The sequence below is a fragment of the Pholcus phalangioides genome, unplaced genomic scaffold, assembly GCF_987345545.1.
Source record: "Pholcus phalangioides strain wild (caught in Gottingen) unplaced genomic scaffold, Ppha-v1.0 ptg000017l_1, whole genome shotgun sequence".
Classification (NCBI taxonomy): domain Eukaryota; kingdom Metazoa; phylum Arthropoda; class Arachnida; order Araneae; family Pholcidae; genus Pholcus; species Pholcus phalangioides.
This window is the reverse complement of record NW_028301610.1, coordinates 5896126-5919701: the sequence shown is the minus strand read 5'-3', so window position 1 is coordinate 5919701 and position 23576 is coordinate 5896126. Positions and strand designations below refer to the sequence as shown.

Here is a 23576-nt window from a genome sequence, read left to right as displayed (position 1 = left end):
CCGCTAGGTGGCACTAAATCAAGATGGCCCACGTGTTGGTTACTTCTTCTCTCCGCCCAGCCGGCATATTTGCTCGCCACTTTGTTTTCTCACCACCGCACTTACCGAACAAAGCTGCTTTCGTATCAATTTCACGCTGTTCTTTGAATCAAAGATTTTGTTCTTCTGAAGCCAATATGTCAAAACCTGTTTGTTTTTTCGATATGGCTGCTGATAATCAGCCTTTAGGCCGTATTGTCATTGAGGTAGGCTTTTTTTCATCAATTCGAATTAATGCTATGTTCAATTAGCTTGCCGCTTCTTAGGCCTAACCTATTTTATTTGTAGCATTTTTTGTAATTGATAAATTTAATTTTATTATAGCTTCACAATTCTATTTAGTTGTAATTTTTGATGTTTCAATTTTAATATTTTCTTTGATAATTTAATTAAATACTTGATAAAAATTACTTGATATATTGATTTCCAGTTATGCCGGAAGAGAAATTGAAATTGATACCAACTGCTTGCTACCCCTTGATAATAAATTTTATGTATAATTGACTATTATAAGGCGAAATTCGCCCATTAATTAGTTGTACTTCGATGGAATGGATGGATGAGTATGTCGAATCCCGACTTGGGCGTGACTGTCCGTTATTGGTAGTGAAGTCTGCTCAATCGCTGATGACCTTGAATTCGAAGAGTAATGATGGATAAATTTATCTAGATAAAAGCAGCTGATATCGTGAAGGCTTATTGAAAATATTGATAATGAAATTTCCTTTTTGTTAATTTGATGAAGCCCCCTCACCACGCGTGACCCTAATGAACTTTTTCGCAGAGCGAATAACTTGCTTTAATTCCTGTTTATTGTTAATCTTTATTGTCGTAGTTTTTACGAAACCGTGCCTTTTCGAACAGGTTTTGAGCATTTACCAGAGAATAAAAGCTCACATGCTAACATACTCAATTGATTCAAATGCAGTGCTCTATTCAAAATTCTATTAGGGACCTCACCTTTCGAGGATAGCCAAGAATAAAAAACGAATTTCTTTCATTTCCTTTTTTATTGACTATTTTTTCTGTCGGAATGACCCTTCTGACAAAAAATTCCAACAGAAGAAAAGGCATACCAGTAAGAAAATTGCCAACGGATTTGTGTAAAGAAATTCCAAATGATTAAAGGGTGGTTATTAATTTATCCAGTTATTTTTGTGTAGCAATGCTCATGGAACCGGGCAGGTGTGCCAACGAGGTGCAACATGTCCTGAATAAAGGTGTACTATATAAGTTGCTGTCTCTGTTCCCATTCTTGAACAAGACAAGATTACTTTTGAATGTCAGTTGTTAGGCGATTTCGTTCAAATAAATTATGTTTATGAACAAACATAAAAAAAGATTTTGCTTTTATTTTAGGAACAGCTTCGATATTGGTCACTTCCCTTGGTAATTTTTTTTTGATAAGTCGCCAAGGCAGACATGATTTTATTGGGTTGCAGTATTTCAGCAAGTCCATGATCCCTTACCCCTCTGGTTCTCCTGAGGATTTTGGGACATAATATATCACCTTGGAGAACAAGTAAATTTAAACTTGGTTACGCCAGCATTTAACTGTTTAAAGGTCAATGTTCCATAAATACAAGTTATTTGCAAAAATATCTGATAAAAAAATCCAAACATTTTCAGTTTTTTAGAGTTGATTTTAAAGTATTTTTGAAATTTGGAAACTAATGGTTAATATAAACTTTTTAGACAATTTTGAAATTTGATATTTTTTGGTATTTTCTCCCGTTTTTGATTTAAAATTTGTTAATTTCAAAGTAAATTTAAAATTTATTATTTCTATAACTTGATATATCAAAGTAAATCAATTTTCTTTTTGTGCGTTTGTTTAAAAATACATGTTTTGTTTATGGTACATTGGCCTTTGGAGAGAGTGGGATTCTAGAGATATCTAATGTGCAGTGTGCTATTTAGGTTTTGTCCCATTTGAACCACTGTTGCCATTCGACATGTTTATAGACGTGAATTTCTGGGTAATATGACGATGTTTTCTGGGGGTGGATTGTTTGTTGAGTATTTTTTATTGCATTTTTAGAAATGTTTGTTTTTGCAACCACAGTTATATCTAGTTATCTATCTTTGTTATATCTAGCTGTGTGTAGCCATATCAAAAGATATCTGGCATTGGAAGAAGCTGTAGGATATAATCAAACTCATTCCAGTTCCCTGAATTAGAGGAAGTATAAATATGTACTAATTACCTGTTAATGGGAACATCATGGATGAAGGGGATATTGTTGAAAATTATCTAATGACAACAGTTCCAACTGATGTATAGTAGATAAATATTGGTAGATAAATTTTGCAACAATGAGGACGAGTGTTAGAAATTCCAGAAGCAAAAAATGTAGGGCAGAAAACAGGAGCAAAACGTAAGTGTAACACTTGTGAAAATTTCAAAAAGCAAGGTTTTGAGCAATCCGACAAAACGATTACATAGGATAAAACTTTTTCAAGAACCACCTGATGAAAACCACAGCTGTGGATACCATTGGGGAAAGATTTGCTATATGACCATTATATACTATATACGACCATTATAGCAGAGTTTGGAGAAGCGGATCGTATTTTACATTTGGAATTCCAAAGAGAAGTGACAAGGAACCTACGATCTAAGGAGGGGGTTAACCATCCACGTCTTCAATTGAAAAAAGATGTCATGTCATCTGATAGCCCTTGTGTTTGCCACCATCATTGTCTGCAACACAAGTTTCCAGCTGCGTATTAAATAAAATTACTTTGTCTAGACCATGGTCATGGTTGGTTTGCGGGAATATTATATTGAATACCTTTCAAAGTTTATTTAGGCAGACAGGCAGAGGTCAACAAAAATTCACTTTTCTTTTGGGTATCTGGTAGACTCTGATAATGAAAATGATACGGTAACAAGCTAGCATCCCTCATAGCTACAGTGACCATTTGTCTCATTCTGCATACCAAGGCTAATTGTATTGGGATCTACAGTTTATAGCTGATTCCAAAACAGATGCAGTTCCAGAAGACAGTGATCGTCTTTTCTAAGATCTGAATACTATGAGAAACATTGGTCTGAATCATAAAATACGGGATGGTCTAACAAACCTATGAAATAAATCGTCCTGGACCTGTCTTTTGTTAATGGTCATCCCACGCAGACCAGTGTTTTGAGATAGAGCAGTTATACCGAAATCTAAGGGTTTCCACATCTGGAAATGTGATTTGCCTAGGTTATTTTCTATGGACACCAGGTCATAATTTTTCAGGGTCCCATTAGTAAAGAAACATACAAGGGGTGATCAAATGAAAAGGTACGAAACGACACGATGGGTACAAATGTAGACTTCATTCAAAATATATACCATGGGCCTGAGCACAACGATCCCACTGATGAACAAGCCGCAGGATTCCTTGTTCCCAGAATTCCTGTGGCCGTGACGAGACCCTGTCCTTCACAGCGTCCTTGAGTACGTCGTCCGAGTTGAAGCGCTTCCCTTTCAGGTGTTTTTTCAGTGGACCAAACACATGGGAATCACAGGGCGACGTGTCCGGACTAGGGCGGATGGTCCAACGGCTCCCACTTGAACTTGGCCAGTTCCATGTGTGAGACCTGATGCCATCACTATACCTCCTGTATTTTCAGGGCAATCATGGTTTTTCTCTCCTAACTTTTTTTGAAAAAAAATACCAGTTTTTTCCTTTTTAGTAAGTTTTCTTGAATTTGTTATTTAATCAAATATTGATACAAGTAATTTTCAATGGATTTATTGAATGCAATACCATATTCACATTTCACTTGGGGGGGTTTCAGAATACTTAGGTGATAGCAGAAAAGTATGTATGTATATTGATTGTTTTAAGAATTCTTATGATGCTGGGTAACAAATCAAAAGTTGTAATTTCTGAACTACGTCTATATTTTTGAGAAGAGGGGAAATTTGGCAAATAAATAAATTTACATATGTGTCCCGCCCTCTTTTTTACTGTAAAACTTTTAACCTTTTTATTGCTGTAAAAGTTATGAAGTTAGCCACGACTCTTTAAAAACTGCTTAAAAGTCCTTAAGTTTTATTTAGGAAATTTTATATGAACCGTGCTTATGTTATTCTGTTAATTTCAATGCTATTTGAAGGCTAAGAAGTCTATTTCCTTTTAAGAAACTCATTATGGCTTAGGGTAGGTACCCTCTAACAGGGTTGGGTTTTAGATGTCAATTTTGATGCTTGTCAAAAACCTAAATGAATATTTTTGATAGTTTTGAACACAATAGGTATATAACATGATGAAAAACTTACTTTTTTGTATATTACAATGTTTTATTTTTAAACAATTTATTATAATTAAAACAAAATATAATTTATACAATTTTGAATTTTTCGACACAAGATTCTAGAACATATGAAATATAATTTTTTGGTTCTCATTTTATCTAAGCTACAGATTACCTGTGTTTGATTTGATTGATTTTGATAAATGGAATGGAGCTGCTTATTTAGAATATGTGACAGGCATCACAGGTTTTACACTTCAGAAATTATAAATCAATATTAAAACAGTAAAAAAACTTCTATTGTCAAATAGTTTTTAACCCAATAGATATGTTAAATAAAAAACTTTTGTAGATTAAAGGGTTTTATATTCAGAATTATAATTACTGAGAATTCTATTTTGGTATTTTAAATTTTCTGATCTGTTCAGTTTTATTCCATGTAAAAATTCTCACAGAATCTGTTAAATATATTAAACTCATTTATTTTCATCTATATAATTATTCATTATTTTATATATTAGCTGATAGGACTTGATACCCAAAGCACATTTTGTTTTGCACATTTAAAATTAAATACAGCTTTAATTGGGAACCATTGCATTATAAATGCTAGTAAATGTACCATATCATAGTGCAGAAGTAAGAATAAGTTTGACTAAGGATAAGTTACAAGAGTTTCTTAAGTATCATATACAAGCTATCACGTCAAATTAATGACATTTTAGTTCTACAATAGTATTTTGATCACTAGATATATTTCAATGTTATGCACAATAAGAGTATCTCAGTGATTATCTAGATAATTTAATAATAAATAGAAATCAATATATATGATGTAATAAACTTTTTAAACATTTACCTGTTGTAAAGAGTACAGCAGATGGTTTTATATCAAAGTACATATAAGCAGTTGAAGGAATTTTGGGAGGTCAAGAATCGTCTTGAATCAGAATGTCAAATCATTCCAATTTTTTCCTTCCAGTGTTTATTTCATGCTTTATTCAAATTGTATATTTTATAAGAAAAAATATTTGTCTAAAATGATTCCAATTCTGTAGAAAATTATTAAAGAATCATATTAAATATTTATTCTGTATAACATAGTTAATTTAAACATTACATGCAATTAACGTGTGCATTTCCAATGGGAATTTTTATATTGAAAAGCAATATTTGAAGTTTTTGACGTGACAGTTTAAACATTCAAAAACTGCCATGTGTCAAACCTGCCCTCTAAGCCATATGATAAATCCTCTTGGTCCGTGGACTAAATGTGGCCTGGGGTTCTCTGTGCCCGTCTCCTCAAATCTAATTCTGTACAAATGAATTAAGCGGCACATTTATAGATAGCTTGGGTGATCCATGGCACAATTCCAGAGTATTTGGGGGGGGGGCCCCCCGTGGCCAGGGTTGTTTGATTTTAACCAAGTGTTTTTTTTAAAAAAACCCAGTTTGATTTTTTTCAAAAAATCAAATACAAGTTGTCTAAATAATTTTTTTCCTTGAAAAATATCATATTGGTTCATTATTAACCAAAATGTTTCATTTTATCACATTTTATATCCTTGGGGTACATTCTGATGGTATATCTTTAAATGACATAAGATTTTATAAGTGGTTTTTTTCAAAAAATCTCAAAGTAGCCAGAATATATATATATTCTTCATATGAAGTATCTTAGTTATTTAAAGTTATATACAAAAGCCAAAATTTCTCATTCTTATAACATTTTCTACCCTTTGGCTACATTCTGATGCTCTATCTTTAGCAAATTCATGAATAAGGATTGCATCACATCTAAATGTAGTGTATTATCTCACAGGTTTTCTTTTTCCCTTCAAAGAAGCAGCAACAGTAGTGATACCATCATGCTAGGGGCAGGTGGTCTTATAATCCAATAAAGACATCAGCTGTCCTTAAAGGACAAAGACCAGTGTACTAGTAGTTACATTATCTCTCATACATTTTCATTTTCTTTTCCATAAGAAGTAGCAGTCTCCTACTGTATATCTCCCAGTCTTAATAATCAATAGTAGTTTTTTTATACTTTCACACTGTTAAGTCCAGTTAATCGGGGTTCTACTGAATAATAACAGATTTATGAAAAATAATCAGCTATATACAGGGAGATTATAATTTAAGTTTTGATTCCAAAACTATACAATAAGTACTGATCAGAATGACTTGAAAATTTGCATGGATACTCTTGAAGCAATGGAAGTTTCTTTCGCAAAAGAAAAATGTGCAAGTAGATGATGCTGTACTTGGCCAGCAGTATAATCTATTTTGTGCAACCACATCATTTCGGCACTTCCACAGCATCAGTGTGTGGATAGAACTTCTATCAAGATGCACATTGCAATACCAGCAAAGCAGCTGCTGAAGACCCATTTTGACAGGATGCACCTTAACCCTTGCAACTTCTGGCTGTGGGTGTAATAAACAGTGGTCAGATTGCAAACTTTGAATTGCAATCTCCAGCACATTCCCTGTATGTTGAAGTTCCTCAGGAATATTAACGGGGGGGGGGGGGGCGCATTTGGTTTAATAAAGCTGAATTGCAAGCACATCTACATCATGACCATGGCATATTCTGATTCTGTTGTTGAACAATTTTTGTGCTTTCAACCTCGGGTTGGACAACATATTTAACATTTCTTAAGTTGTAGTTATTTGTTCAATTACTTCGTTTTTTGTAATGTTTCCTGAATTATGAAATCCTGCAATACTATAATTAAGGTATCATTTTGCCATGACTGGCTATCGTTTCCATTCTGAGAGCAAATTTCCCACATGTTGGATGGTGTCATTAATTTTACATTTTGAAGTCTTTTTTTCCCCCTTTGCCAAATAAAATTATTTTTTAAGGAATATTCATGTCAATTTTCAAGTCATTTTGACAATCGTTTTTTTTAGTGTTTTGAAATCAGAACCTTAGTTATAATCACCCTGTATATCGTAAATCATTGCTAATTAATCTGCATTATTTATGCTTTATTAAATACATTAAAAAAAGTAATAAAAATTAAGTGAATATAAAATAGCTTCCTAATTAAGCATACTGAAAGTAACTGGAGAAAAACCTTTATATACTATATGATTAATAATAACATTGAAAGAATTTTCAAACGCGCAGTAATCCATTGAGTTGAGCAAAAAATAATTAAATTGCAAAAGTTGGTTTTTGTTAAAATGTAAAATATTTATTGATTAATTAGTATGGGAATAGTGTTAATTACATTAATAACCATTTCATTTTAGTTAATTATTAAAAGCTTTTCAGAATGATTTTTCAGAAATTTCATTGTTTTTGTCAATATTATTTAAAACAAAAAAAACCGGTTTTTTTTACAAACCCTGCCCGTGGCACATTTTCAGATCACACAAGTAGGCCTGTGGCACATTCACAGGTCACTTAAGTGACCCGCGACACAGTTCCAGAACATTTGAGTGATCGGTGGCACATTTAGAAATCCCTTGAGTGACATTTGGCAGTTTTAGAGTATTTAAAAACGACCCCCCTCCCCAATGCAGCTCTACATCACTCAAATTACCCTGGCACATTCCCAGATTACTTAAGTGATCCGTGGCATAATTACGGATCACGTGAATGATGCGTGGCAGTTTTTTTCGAGAGTACTTGAGCAGCCCAAACACATTTCTAGATCACTTGAAGGACCCACGAAACATTTAGAGATCATTAAAGTTGTTTTCTAGGAGACATCAATAGGGAGATTGTTAGTTCAGGTGCCCACAAACCAATTCAGGATGCCATTAAGAATATTTCATATTTTTTTATAAAAGGTGGTTGATGACGTAAGTATCATCCAAACTCCCCTTGTCAGCAAATCAGAAACCCCTTCCCATCGATGCTGATGTAATACTTGAATGACCCCATAGGCATCGCTAGAGATGTGAGGTGAGAATATTCTCCTGGATGTAAAAATTGGAGAATAATTGAGAATATTCATTTTCCTTTTAAATTTAAATTTTTTTATCAATTTTGTTCATTGTGAAATATAAATATAACAAAAAGAAATATAAAATTATGAAATATAAATCAGTTTTCATTGCCTGAAACATTTACAACAAAATTTTTGGTATCACCCCCCATGACAAAGTTCGAGAATATTCTCCAGGTCATGAGAGGTTTTAAAAGTTTGGTTATAAAGATTTCTAGAAACCTTTTTTTAGATTAAAACCTTAAAAAAATTATTTCAAAATTAGATACATTTTCACAAAAGAAATTAAATCAAAGTTGATTGTATAAAAATAGCTTCCTTTATCAATCACCTTCATTCTAAGAAGATAGAGCTGTTGTTTTTTCAATGCACATACACTTAAATTCTGTATCGCTCACATTTCTTTAAAAATTGTGCAATTCAGTCCTGTTGGTTTAATTTTCTTGCTTTCAAACTTTAATATTGTGGTCTACAAACTTCACTATTCCCAACTTCTTGATGGGAAGAGAGACGGGAACAGAATATTCTCTCAAAGGACTACTGTTATAAATTACTAGAGTATGTTCTTATCAAAATAATTATTCTCGAGTTATTTATCGAGATTATTATAATACATGCTATGCGAGACATTCTTGATAATACTCTCTGGAAAGATTTCGGTAAGTAAAGAATATTCTCTGGAAGGACGATTAATAACTTCAGAAAATTCTTATCATTTTCTATAAGAATATTCCCCAGTAATTTATGAAAGTAGTCCTTCCAGACAATATTCTCAAGGATATTATATGTAACTATATATATTCAGACCTGCCACTCTCCCGATTTTTCATCCTTCCTCCCACTCTCCTGATTTGTTACAATTTCTGTGGATTTTGGCAGAAAATTAGATTTTATGAGAGCTTTCACGTTGTCGTGGCGTCAATGATTACTGTTGTCATTAGGGAAAACACCCATAGAGGACAGCCGTAGTCATTTCCATCGAGCAGCCATAAAAAAAATTGTGACCACATTTAAGCAACTGGCAAAGACGCGACTTCGTTTTTGTAGCGTTTATCGGCAATCATTTATCAGGGGCATGATCTTGGTTGCCGAAATTCCTGTATAATCGTTATTGTATTCCATTAACAGCCGTGTGGTAAACACGTTTTTTCGTCCGCAGCTTTGTAATTTGAATTTTTTTTTTAAATCGTTTCTTCCGATTAAACATCTTCAGAAAGAAACTATAAAACTTTAAGCTATATACAGCTAAATATAAAGTTTTTAAGAATTCATATACTCAAGATTATCAATCACTGATAGTATCCACGAAAGGAAACACTTATGTTTTATGAACAGTATGTGGATGCGATTTCTCTATTCTGCATGGAATTATATTGTTTTCAGGCAATGCAGAACCTGCCTTGGGGGGGGGGGAGAATGTAACTTTTTCTTAATTTATTAAAAATTATTTTTCAAATTTTTTTATGAACTTTTTTTATTCTCGATTAGAATATTGTCTGAAAGATTATTCTCGAATTTTGCATCGCTATGCTGGTCTTTTTTTTTTTAATCGTAAATTATGGATGTTCGAGATCTATATGCTCGAAAATAAAATTAATACTGGGTTAAATTTTTAAATTATTGCTGAAAATTACATGAAATTAGACTTCTATAAATCTTGGTTTATTAGAAAAATTTCATGAAGGAAAAAATATATTTCTACAATAAAAATATCCAGTAAATATCTAATCCAAGGAAGCATTATTGAAGATTTTTTGTTATAGAATGGTTTTATAGTTTGCTGTCTGAAAAATATCAATGACCTATTAAATATTGGTGGTTATTATATATATAATGTGTATTGTTTTTGTTATGACCAGAAGATGTTGTATACAAAATGTTTTTTGTCTATAAAACAAAACTTGTAAAATTATGTCTGCTTTCCCTCTTTACAGTTACATTCTGATGTTGTCCCAAAGACTGCAGGTAACTTTTGTCTTGATAGTTTTGAGTTTTTTTAAATATCAAGTGTTAATCCATTAAACTTGAGCAAAGTGTTAATCCTGCCATTCGTTCCTGCAAGCTTTATCTTAAATTTGTTAAGTAAGATCTGTTATTTTAAGCTTGAATAGACTTGAACAATTGTTTTTTTAGTTTCTCATTTACATATTGTTTGGGATTAGAGTATTAGTTTGTAAATTCGAGCTATTTAACATTGATCAAAGGTTGTACTTGAATTTATTTTATCTTACCTGAGGAGAGGTAGTGCAATATTTTCCAGTAACTGGATATTATAATAGCGTCTGAGTAGTGGTAAGATGCTAGTCTTTGAAGGTTTCTGTCAAGGTCCATGTGTTCGAATCTGGCCATAAGACATCAGAATAAAGTTCACCTACAGAGCCTAGGGCAACCATTGATAAAGCCTTTATTTCCTATCTCTTTCGTAACTCCACTGGTTTGAAATTGTCGTATGGTGATACATGACTGGAGCCGGTGTGCTGTTAAGTAGTAACTGGATATTAATTCAGGCACAGACTGGATGATATTGTAAATTTTATATCAAACCTTACATCATAATATGCAACCTGGACCATAAGCAGATAAAGGCTGTGTATTGGGGGTGCAAATGAGTGTAATGAACGGGGAGAAGTGAATAATTTAACCTTCGTTCCACACATGTTGATGTATAATTTTTTAATGAATAGGAGGGCAATGGGGGGGGGTCCAATTCCATCTATGGGGTGCGGTTGCAACTTTGTCAATGAATACGTATTTAAATGTTGGTCCCGGACAAACGCCCCATTTACGTATGTGGGAATCTGTGTCTTGTCTATGTCTAACAAGTCAAAGTTCCACCTTTCCAGCACCCAGAAGGGTGGAACTGACAGGACTCCAGGCCTGGGACAATTACCATAATATTTTGTTTTTCCATGCTATAAATTCGTTATAGAACGGCCCGTAAAAAGTTTGGTTTTCGGGGCCTGATCTAGGATGTGGGAGCCATGCAGCAAGTAATGTGGGGCTAGCTTAAGAAGAAAACTATGAAATCGTAACTTTTTTAATTTGTCTGATGAACATTAAATATTAAAAGGTTTATCTTAATTTAATTCTCCCTCTTATATAATAAAGGAAAATTTCTAATTCTATGTTTTCGTAGATTTTCTAAGCATAGCTACTTCTCATTGGGACGTATTAATATAAAGGAAAACTCCTTTTACTTGTAAAAAATAAAGTAAATCCTTGTGTGTCATAATAAATAATAAAGCAAAACCTTTTACTTTTTTCAGTAAAGGCAAATCTTTCTTCAGTTGGCTTTTTACTCAGACTGAAGCAAATGGATGTTAATAATCACCTTTTTATTAACTTACAACTGAGTGGTCAGTAGCAGACTCATCCATGAAATAAAAGGTGGTTCTGCGTTTTGATTCCACTGTGACTGAATTTATGTAGCTAATAAATTACTTTTAGATTGCAAAAAAATTAGATGTTATGCGCTTTTACCATTGCAAAAAATAAAAATGTTTGTTTTTCGTTGATCCTGGGTATTAAAATGGAATTGGTGAAGAAAATTGCTATGTGCTGTCGTGGACAGTATAATTGCAAAGACCAGGGTGTCTATACCAACATAGGAAAGTCACGGAATGAGAAAAGGGTCACGGTAGTCCCGAAAGTCATAAAAAAAAATTTGAGTGGTCAGATTTTTTGATTCTCCAGAGATCTTTTTTTTTTTCGTTTTTCCTTCTAAAATCTAGACTGGAGAAGCTGTGGTATTTAATATTTCTTCTCTCTCAGGTTCTATTTTTGCCCCAGAGGGATGGATGGGTGAGTAGAAATAGAAAAGAACAATGTCAATATGTAGTCACCTTCCATTGGAGCAGATATTATATGGGTGAGGTAAAAAAGCTGTTTAGACAGGATGAACAAAAATCTTTGCTTGTCTGGACCTTTCAACATGTAATATTCCCCCTAAAGCAGTGTTCTCAGGATCACCTGATAATTCCTAGAGGGGGCTGTAATAGACCACCACAGTAGGGCTGTTGGATCTTTGGTGGGTCCACAAGCCAGTTTCCACTGGGGGGGGGGGGCCTCTAATAAATTTATAGCATGAAAAAACAATGATGGTGATTGTCTCGGGCCTTAGGGCTATAGTCCTGTCAGCCCCATCCTTGTGTGGGGGGGCAGGTGAAAGGGCACAAATTTTTTCCCCTGCGAAAGTTTTTTAAATTATCTATTTTATTTTTGATCGCGTCAATCTTTACAGACTAGCTATAATAGTGAACGCCAAAATCATACAGTATACGCATGTAACAGAACGAGAGTTCAAGCAAAGGTGACATCGGGCTCGTCCGCCATTAATTGTGTTGCAACATAACTTTGAGGCCGGATTTAAAGGAGTATCAGTGTTTTCAAAGGTGTGCGTCGGGTCTCCTAGGAGTGTCGTGGCGAGCTCAAAATATGGATTTGTGCATACAAAACCTATATTCTAAAGTAATTTTTCACCACATAAAAGAACCACTAAACTTTTTGTGAAGCTGCCTTGAAAAAATGTAATTTATAATTTGAGAACAAAAATATTTTAATAAATTTTTAAGAATTTTTTTTTTGTTATGATTGTTGTCTAAGGGAGTACCCTCCCCATCTTACTTTTTAGTCCTGTTTTTTTTTTCAGTTTTATTGAGTGGGAGTCACTTTATTTTTTCCTATTAATCTTGTGTATGCCCTGGTCTTCCAATAAAGAAAAAATCGTGCCGTGGGATTCCAAAGGTTGAGAAACACTGGTCTATTGGTCCCCATATCTTGCAGTAGGGTACCCTAAGCCGAGATCTTTGGCAAGTTTGGGCCAAATTTTTCTCAGGGCCCCATATAGTGAAAAAAAAAGAAAATTCTCATTTAGAGTCCCCGGGCTGGATCAGTCTTACTGTGCTTCCCTCCGAATTGGGAAATCGGCTGTTTGTACCCTTAAATGGTTTCGGCTCTCTCATATATATATATATATGTATATGTGTATATATATGTATATGTGTGTATGTATATATGTGTGTATGTATATATGTGTACTCCTGAAACCTGCGCGTATTAATCTAATCAGTAAAGAACAGTTTGGTTTAAACCACATTGGTTTTTTTTTCAAAAAATCACAAGTGACCTATAATTTTTTCACTTGAAAAATATATTAGCTAAAATGTTTTATTCTTGTCACATTTTATATTTTAGGGTATATTCTATCTTTGAATGGTGTAAGATAAGTGGTTTTTTTCAAAAAAAAAATCCTGTAGAAGTAGCCTGTGTGAATATAATTTTTTGTTAATTATCTTGGTTGCTTAAAGTTGGAATAAGAAATTTTGGCTTCTATTTATATCTTATGCCATTTAAAGATATTCCATCAAAATGTACCCCAAGAATATAAAATGTGGTAAAAATGAAAAATTTTGGTTAATAATGAACCAATATTTTTCAAGGAAAAAATTATATTTAGGCCATTTTTATTTGGGGTTTTTTTTTTTTTTAAACCACTTGGTTTAAACCAAACAACCCTGGTGGATAGCATAACTTTTATCAAGATGCATATCCCAATACCAGCAAAGCAGTTGTAATTTTGACGACAGGACGGCACGACACCTGACAGGCTGTCAGTTCACCTGACCTTAACCCTTGCAACTTCTGGCTGTGGGGAAGTACCTCAAAATGTTATGAACAGAGGTCAGATTGCAAAGTTTGAATCGTAAGCATATCCACATCATGACCATGAGTCTGATCTGTTGAACAAGCATTTTTTTGCTTTCATCTCATTGCCAATCTATGGTGGACATATTTAACATTTCTTGAGTAAGTTATTTAATTAATTCATTTTTGCTGTTTCCATGAATTATGAAAATGGGCAATACTAATTGAGTTATTTTGCCCTGAATGGCCATCGTTCCCATTCTACAAGCAAATTTGAGTTGGATGAGTGCAGTGTCGTTAATTTTCTATTTTTCTCTTTGCTATATAAAATTCTACTGCTTCAGGAATATTCATGTAAATTTTCAAGTCATTCTGACAATGGCTCTTCTACAGTGTTTTAAATCAGAACTTTGATAGTTATAATCACCTTGTATATCGTAAATCATTCTTAGTTATTCTGCATTATTTGTTTCATTAAATACATTATATTCTCCTAATTTTTGTTTTTGTAAAATAGCTTCCTAATTAAGTATACAGAAAGTAACTGGAGAAAACGCTTCTATATTATGTAGTTAATAATAACATGGAAATTTTTTAAACAGAGTATCATTAGGCAAAAAATAAAATTGCGAAGAGTGGATTTTTCTTAATTTATGAAATGAATATTTGAAATACTTGTAGATTATTAATGTAACACTATTCTCTCCTCCTCCTTTCCCCCCCCCCACAAAAAACTTTTTTGTTTTTTACCAACCCTGGTAAAGAGATGGGCTCATTCGTGCACATTCGATTAAGACAGCGTTTTCTTCTGATGCACATCCCTGTCTGACGGTGCGCACCGATTTCGATGTGCAGATCGTTTAACTTGAATGGAACAAGGTGTGATTGATTCAGCAGTTAACGTTGTTCGGGTCTTTTGCTTTGTTTTGAACCCACTATTGCTATGCGTCGCAGTGCTGCTGTTGTGCAGACTGCTTAATATCAATCAATAGTATGTTCAGTCGTTTTGCATTCGCAGGATGCGTTTTCAATGAGCGCGGGTGCACCCTCAGAGCTTGCTTTGGAAAGTTTTGTCGTGCGTCTGGGGTTGCCAGACGTCCGTATATACGACTCGCAAGGGCTGTATGTAGGAATGGATTGCATTGAATATTCATGATAACCTGAGGGTTTAGGTGATTTCACAAAGTTCGTTGAAGCCATGAGTGGGGATACGGGAAATCCTCTTTATTCCCTGATTAAAAAAATTATTGGGGTAGGCAGAAGAGCAAAAGATGGACATTAGTCCCCCCCACATTGTTAGGAAAACCTGTATCCACTAATTTTTTCAATTGTTTTCATTTCAATACTGATTGCTGATTAATTTTGAATTGCAGCTCGTGCATTGCTGTTTGAAATCGGGATATTGATATGGGACCTTGCACATTGGTAGTTTATTATAAATCGATATATCACCCTGTTGTAACATATACTGTCGGATCATAAAGCATCATTATATTTGAAAAATGTCTCCAGAGAATGTCAAGCTTGACTGGTTTTCAGTTTTTTGTAGTTGTATATTGAAATTAAAATCTATGCAGTTTTTGTTAATGTTTGAGTTTTTTCCAGAAAACTTCAGGGCTCTTTGCACTGGGGAAAAGGGGTTCGGATACAAAGGTAGCACTTTCCATCGTGTAATTCCAAGCTTCATGTGTCAGGGTGGCGATTTCACCAAGCATAATGGAACTGGTGGAAAATCAATCTATGGAAGCAAGTTCGAAGATGAAAACTTTGTTTTGAAGCATACTGGTCCAGGTAAATATTGATTTCCATCCAGTTGTAAAAGCTTAAATTTGATTAAAAAAAATTGAATAAAACTTTCTTTGTCTGGTGAAATCTAAAGCAGACCTGCCAACTCTTCAGATTTAAGAGACTGGATTTTTTTCTTTCCTCACTTTTTTTATAAAAACTAGCTCACCCGTCGCTACGATCTCAGAATGAAGGAAAGGAAAAATTTTTTAATAAAAAACCTATGCCAGAAACCCCTTTGCGGGAGTGTACTCAATTTCCCAAAGTTTCATGGCGATCGGATGAATGGTGTAGTAATGCATAAAGGACAGACATACATTCTTTTTTATATATCATAGCTGCCAAGTCTCCTGAATTTTTCGGGAATCTCCCGAATTTTATCTTCATCGCTCGATCTCCCGAAAAGTTCTTAAATCTCCCGAATTTTTACGAAAATTACAAAAATCCCTAATTGTCCCTAAAAATTCCCTATTTCATTAAAAAAATCCCCGCTTATGAAAACAATCCCTAAGGAATTTCTTGTGGGGCATGAAGCCTCTTTTTTTTCCCTTTCGAAATGACGTCACACGTCGTAAATGGGGAAATTCCCTTTTTAAGGAAGTTTTACAAACCCTCTGATAGTAACAAGAAAGTTGTTTGTCTTATCGTGCCTTATTCCCAAATGGCTTAGCAGCCAATAGTCCTGGATAATAATTGAAGATTATGGTGATGCACGTGTGGTCAAAATTTCTTTTGTTGAAGTTACGTACGTGTGATATAACAAAGCATGAATAATGATAAGCAAAAACATATTTAATCAATTTTAAAGATACTTATTCCGATGAATTTCCTTTCATCAAACGTTCCAGAAGAGGGCTGACTTTCCCTTTTTGTAGAAGTTGTGTTACGGACATAAACATCGGTCATGGAAAGACTGCCATCATCAGTCGTGAAGTGAAAAAAAACATCAAGCAAGTGTCATAAAAAGTCAGTGTTCTTCAAAAATTGACGGTGTTTTCCTTTATCTTCCGATGATTTTGAGGTCATTCGCGGAGAATGTTTGTTCACAGCGTTTCTGATTGAACACAATATTTATTTTTACATCATTGAAGTTTTGACCTCCAATTTCACTTGTTTTTTGCGTAGGAATTTTATTCCCAAGGGTTTAACTTCCATGTGTGTAAAATCCCTATTTTAATTGGACGTCAGTTTTTGAGTAGGGATTTTATTCCCTATGCTTCAACTTTTGTTTGGAAAATCCCTATTTTATTTGGAAAAATCCCTATTGTATTTATTAGGGAGTTGTTTTAGCATAAAATACGGGTGTGCGCGAAAATTCTCCGAATTTTCATTTTCAAAAGTTGGCAGCTATGATATATATAGATAATGCTCGTCTGACCTTTTGTGCATTCTGTCATATATGTATGTGTATATATATGTATGTATGAGAACGCTAGGTTCAGCGTATATGTAAAGTTCTCCCCTCATTAGTTTCACATTGTCCTAATTGCCCGTACTGTACCCTAACCCTAACCCACGGTTTTAAATTTGTTTGGTTTGGCCGGTCTGTATTGTTTTACAACTGCAGTTGTAGATTACGGCAGCTACAGTGACCTATGGCAGTGGTTCTCTCAACCTTTTTTGAAAGCATGCAGCCTGGTTTCGTTTATTTTTTGTAAGTAAAGGCAAACATACAATTAACAAAAAATGCATAAAGGAAAAAGAAACAGCAAATCACTCGTCGCCTTATACAAATTATGTCACTGCCTGATACCTGGCCATAACCCAGCTGTTGAGAAACTGATCTATGGGAGCTCTATGCTGCCGTTGTGTGCTGATCCCGGATTTCTAAAGTTGGTACGTTTGCTAAAGTCACTAGGCTAAAGAAAAAATACTGTGGTGATTGTAATCAAATTTCATTTAATGATCAAACTGTGCAGGCATCTTTTTGGTGTACTGTAGTTATTATATCCATGAATTGAAACCAATCAGAAATTATATAAAAATACAAACACTAGAATTTTGCTACTTGTATCACACGTTCAAATAGAACCACACATGAAAAGCATTGTTAATGTTAGCACCAAAGTGTTGGTTAGAACAGGGGTTTCTCAAACTGTGGTGCAGCACCCTTGTGTGTCGGTGACCCTTGTCAGAACTGTTGTCTCTAACGAAGGTTCTTCAGATTGATTCTTTGTTTTAGGAACCACAGGTTGTAATCCTTTATCAAGGAAAGGAATAAGTTTGAGAACCCTTGTGCTTTAGAGGATGGATGGTCTAAATAGCTTAATGTACAATAAAACTTTTGGACTTTCTAAAATTATATAAATTTCTTTTGTAGGAGTGATGTCAATGGCTAATGCCGGACCGAACACCAATGGATCCCAGTTTTTCATCACTACTGCCAAGACATCATGGCAAGTATTTTGTCTTATTGTTATTTAGGATTTCACATTTTATGCTTTGATTTTCAGATGCTTGGCATGTAGAGAATATGAACTCAGGAAACCTTCCAATTAAAAGTTTATAATTGCGTCATGTAGACAAGAGTAACTTTGATATTGAAGCATATCTTTTCTATCATTTCATGTTAATTATACTAATTGTATAACAAATTTTAATCAAGAAATATTTATATTAAAACATGGTGACCTTTGCCCACACTTGGGGGAAGGTTGCAAACACTTGCTCAAGGAAAATTTTTTGTATCTTAAATTTTAAATTATACACACACATACGTAACAAATTTCAGATAGTTATCCATATCAAAGTAAAATTTGCCTTATTTATCTGCATTGAAGGTTCCTTATTTTGTAACTTTTGCAAATTCTAAAACCCATAGTTTTTTTTAATTAGAAAAATCTGTTGCTCGATGGTGTTTTACCAAATGTCTCACTATATGTGAAACATTTTGTTGCTCGTGACTATATATTATGCAGGAGTGGAAAATTGTGGCTGTTCGTTACATTTTGCTACAAAAACGCTAGAATTATTCAATTCTACATAATCTTGCACCAAAAACAATTTTCCCTTAAGAAACTTTGAAGTTGCATCACAGTAGAAGCTGACTTTTCGATAACATCATTTGTCCTTCCCCCAAATTTGATTTCTTGGGGCCACAAATAGAATTAGCTTAAGGCCCCTCCCCAGGATTTGGCTCCCAGGCTTCTGACAACGTGTTAAATAGGGTCAAACTATATTAATTGCAGCTCATCTGCAGAATTTAAAACCCTTGAATCGCTGTTTCCAGCAGCGATTGGACTTCTTCGATTTATGCGTTCCTTACATTATTTTTTAAATTGTGTCAATTTTCCCTGACTGGCTGTATTTGAAATATTTGTATCCTTTAACAGATTGGAAAAGTTCGTGAAAGAATTTATTATCACACTGGAAAAACAGCAATGACGAATCTGTCATCAGGAGTTGCAACACATTTTGTGAAAATAGAATCATTATATTAAATTTCTAATAGTTTAATCATTCTATAGTTTTTAATCATTAAAATTTCTTACTATTTGCTGGGTCATTCTTAGAATATATCTCTAAGTATGTTGAATCAAACTTCTTGCATCAGTGGCAAAAACAAGAAACTTTTCTAATGAGTTTCAAGTCTCTCATTTAATGATTAAGTTTACAAGCTAAATGACTTTATAAAGCACTCCATTTTCAAATTGGTTTTGAAATATGAAATACCATGTGTTGAAATTGTCTGTTTTTGTTGATATTGTAGAGAATGTAAAAATATAAATATCAAGAAGTCTCAAATTTTTTTGATTTAAAAATTACAATTTTTTTTTTTTTTTTTTTTTTTTTTTTTTTTTGTGCCTTGGGGGCACCCCACCTGAGCTGACAAGTAGTGAGTAATCCTGGGTATGCTACTGCATATATATGTATAAAAATTGTGTATTTTATGTACTACCTCACTTTCAGTGTTACAAAACTGAAAATGCTGCTACAAAAATCAAATTTCTATTTTCCACCCTTGCACTACGAGTTAGTTTTTTTTAAGGGTTGTAAACATTTCCAAGAGATTTTTATTTTTCCCAACTTGAACATGCCTTTATAAATCAGATGTTCGTAATTGTTTTCACATATTTTTTGGTGCACGATTTTACTTGGGCTGTTCTGATATACAAGTACAAGAGATCCAGTATAATCAGATGAATGTCAAACCTGCTCAATTGTTTCAGATTTATTGCTGGTTACATTAAGTTTTAGCATTATCCAGGACTTATAATTTTTTTGGGTATTTTAAACAGGGTTCGTACAGTCCTTAAAAATGATTTTTCAAGGATTGTACGAACCCTGTTTAAAATACTTAAAGAAATTTAAGCACTTGAAAAAATGATAATTTTCAAGTAATCAATGATCAATTTTTCTTCTGAGTGAATTTCTTCCATTGATTTTTGTCCCCCTTCAACTAAATCTCCTTCTAAACCCATATTCTACTAGGGCAGAAATGTTTAGATCAATGATACAATGATTGAGACAATGTTCAAAACGACATATGATCACCCGTACCTGAGGTATTTCTATGTTTAGTTGCCTGAAATCTAGCAGTAAAACACTGTGCTTAAGATATTGCTTTAAAATATTTTAAACTACTGAATTAAGGAATGTCAGTTGTATATATGTGGGCTGATCATATTTCCTCGATAAAAATACGGAGAATTGTCAATTGTCATCGAAATGATTCCAAAGGTAAGCACAGTTAGCAATTGCCAAAAGAACAAAGGCAGAAAATGAAACAGTAGATTTAAATGAATTGTATGAGGAGGGGGAAAAAATTTATATTACAATATTTGAAGTCATAATTACCATAATATAATTCATAGGATTAGGAAAATATAAATTTAACTTAATTTTTTTCAGTAAAGAATAAAAATTTTATTTTGTTGAAATTATATGGAGAAAGTAATAGGACATTTTCGTGGAAAGTTAGGATGGCCTAAATTACATGAAGATATGGGAATGTCCCAGGAAATATATACATGTCATATAGTCACCCTAGATATATGATTAAATGCTTTCTAATTTTTTTATCAAAGGCAAATTTCGACACTGTTTCAAACATAAAATGATTTCTGTTTAAACGTCATTTGCATTCTAATCTACAATGACTTTTTAAACTTAAGACCCTTCTTCAGAACTTGACATTGTCTACAAATTGAAATGAGTTTTTTTTTTAAAAACTCTTTTAATAAATTAGCATTTCAAACTCAATCGAAAATGAGAATGTTGAATATAAATTTTTAAAAAAACTCAAGTAATTTCATTTTTTTAAAGTCAAATTTTTATCCATCAAGATACAAATGTCCTTAAATTTTAAAATTTGACTGGAGAGGTGCTTGAATAGTCCTTGTGCTCAGTTGAGGTCGATTAGATACTTGTTTAAAGTACCGAGGGATGTTTAGATGTGTCGCAAGTTCGATATCTGGTTCATCCTTGTCAGAAAACTCCTGGCAGGTGTCGCCATTTCTGCTGTACCAGCAGAAATGGCGACATGATCGCAGAAAAAAATACTACTGCAGAGTACCACATTGAGGGGGGGGGGGGTTAGTGCACCAACCTCTGAGTGTAAAAACAAACCTGCCGTTCAAAATCGGCAATAAATTGTAGGACCTGGTATAAAAAAATTAGCCCTGTCGTTCAGAAGATGACTTGTGCAACAAAAATGATCAAATGTCCTTGAATTTTTTTATTTTTAAAGAGTATGAACCATGTTAAATTTTGCTCTGGTTTTTTTAATTTTGGTTTAATCAACTTCAATTTCAGGGCATCTAGTCAAATTGCCATAAAACTGGTTGGTTTGATTTTAAAACTTATTGGGTGCAAATTTCAAATTAAATTCAAGTTTACGTAGGCATTTAATGCCTTTAATCTTAAATACTTGCTGTTTTCATCATGGTAATTAGGATTGAATTTTTAGGTTGGATGGAAAGCATGTGGTCTTCGGTCAAGTTACTGATGGTATAGATGTAGTCAGGAAGATTGAGAGTTATGGTAGTCAGAGTGGAGCAACCAGCAAGAAGATAACCATTTCCAACTGTGGTCAATTGTCTTGAATGCTTTGATGTATTTTCTAAGTTTTTTTTTTTTTCTTCATTTTAACTTTTTTTCACTAATAAAAATTTGATTGGTACTTTGTTTCGCATTTCAGTTCTTTAAATTTTAAGTAACCTGTTTTTTAAATTACCTGTTTTATTACATTCTATAAGCAAACTTTTGTGCTTGGCCCAAAAAAACTAATTTCATGGAGATGGTCAGAGACAAAGCTTCCTTAACCAGTCAACTGTCCAATTAATTTCTCATAGCGTTACCTGCAGTGCCCACTTTTTTTTTTTTTGAAGATGCGCACGCTTTTTCCCTTTTCTTGGAAGTTTGAAATATTAAAATATTTTTTTATAGCTCGAATGTGTCGAGATACAATGACACCCCAAAAGTGGGGAGCCATAATGTCCTGTGACTAAAAGAAATGCTGTTGATGGATTTACGTGGAACCATAGTAGTTGAACCTTTGCTAAAAGATAAGAGTAATAAAACAGATGGATCTTCGCAAGGGAATTGGAAATCTCAAAAAAAAAACGATGGGGATGCAGCTTTGCAAAACATGATTAAAATAGTAGTAGTAATAATCTCAACCTTGAAATATAATTGTCAACTCCATCTATGATGAGATAAAGTAGGATGGCTGTACAGAGATGGCAGCACATGTATGACAAATTATTTAGTCGTATCTATATGAAAAGTCTGCAAATGCCATCGTAGGCACCAACATTACGTATGGCAGCGATGGCAAATGTCGTCTTAACCACTTTACTGGTTAATTGAGCATTGTAAATCTCAATTTTTGATTGGATGGGGAGTGCCCATTGTGGTCCCACAGGATGTTTGTAATATGCATCTAGATGTGATACTTGAATCAAAATTTAATTACCACTAACCTTTCCATTAAAAAATGCCTCTTTATAAAATTACCCCTTAAAATTCTAGGGAGGGGTGAAATGTACATTTTATACTGGTCAGGATATAAAATATTTGAAAAAGTACCTCGCGGAATTTCTAAGGAAAAATTGGTACATAAAATCATGTCTATATCAGCGGTTTGCAACCGGTGCTGCACTGCCGCATGAAGAAAATAAAACAAATTTAAATAGGTAAAATGAATCTGTAATTTTGATGAATTTAAAAAAAATTGGAGCTCTGCCATAGAATTTTTTTACTTGAAAGGGCTCAAAGTTGAGAACCATGGTCTATATAGTCTCGTGTAATGAGAGTTCCTTATAGAAGTGCTGTCACACTTCACCTTGCCTATTGGAAATTAAAATGGCAATTCCTGAATTTTGAGAACTGTTTAAACCATGTATACAATGGCAACTAGCTTGTAAGGGATTGTGAACAGGGATGCTTAAAATGTCTTCACGAACTGGGCTAGAAAGAAGGGTGGATCAGTTCTCTATTCAAAGAGCATTACTAGAGCTATTTCCTTACTTCTCACTTTGCTCAAAGATGGATGTCAGCCCAGGATTACAAGGAGTTCCCTATCCAGTGGTGTGTAAAATCCGATATCCATTATAATTGCAGTTGAACTCTTCTTGTAACAAAATTGGATGATTTTAAATTAATTTTCTGGTTCATTGCAACTTGGTTACCTTTGCATGGCTAGAATTTAATAAATTGCCTGGTATATAGGACTAGTTTTACAGATGAGGAATCCCTGACAAATTCAAGGGATCGAAAATACTGTCTGCTATATAAGATTGTAAGCATGATTGACCTTTTGAGACCAACCTTCAAGATAGCACATAATCTTTTAAAGTTTTAGGTGCATATTTTAATTTTGATCAGGGGGGGGGGGGTCTGGAACCCCCTCCAAAATGTGAGGATGGCCAAATCTATCATTTTGGTCCCCCAAA

At 33.7% G+C, this 23576-nt stretch overlaps 1 protein-coding gene across 1 annotated transcript; it reads left to right on the top strand.

The window, feature by feature from the left end:
* Positions 1-21802, top strand: LOC149072154 (peptidyl-prolyl cis-trans isomerase-like). The gene is made up of 5 exons (XM_089247078.1): positions 1-245; positions 10188-10218; positions 15502-15687; positions 18002-18077; positions 21590-21802. The coding sequence occupies exons 1-5, from the start codon at positions 24-26 to the stop codon at positions 21723-21725; spliced, it is 651 nt and encodes a 216-aa protein (XP_089103204.1). The 5' UTR covers positions 1-23; the 3' UTR covers positions 21726-21802.
* The last annotated feature ends 1774 nt before the right edge of the window (positions 21803-23576 follow it).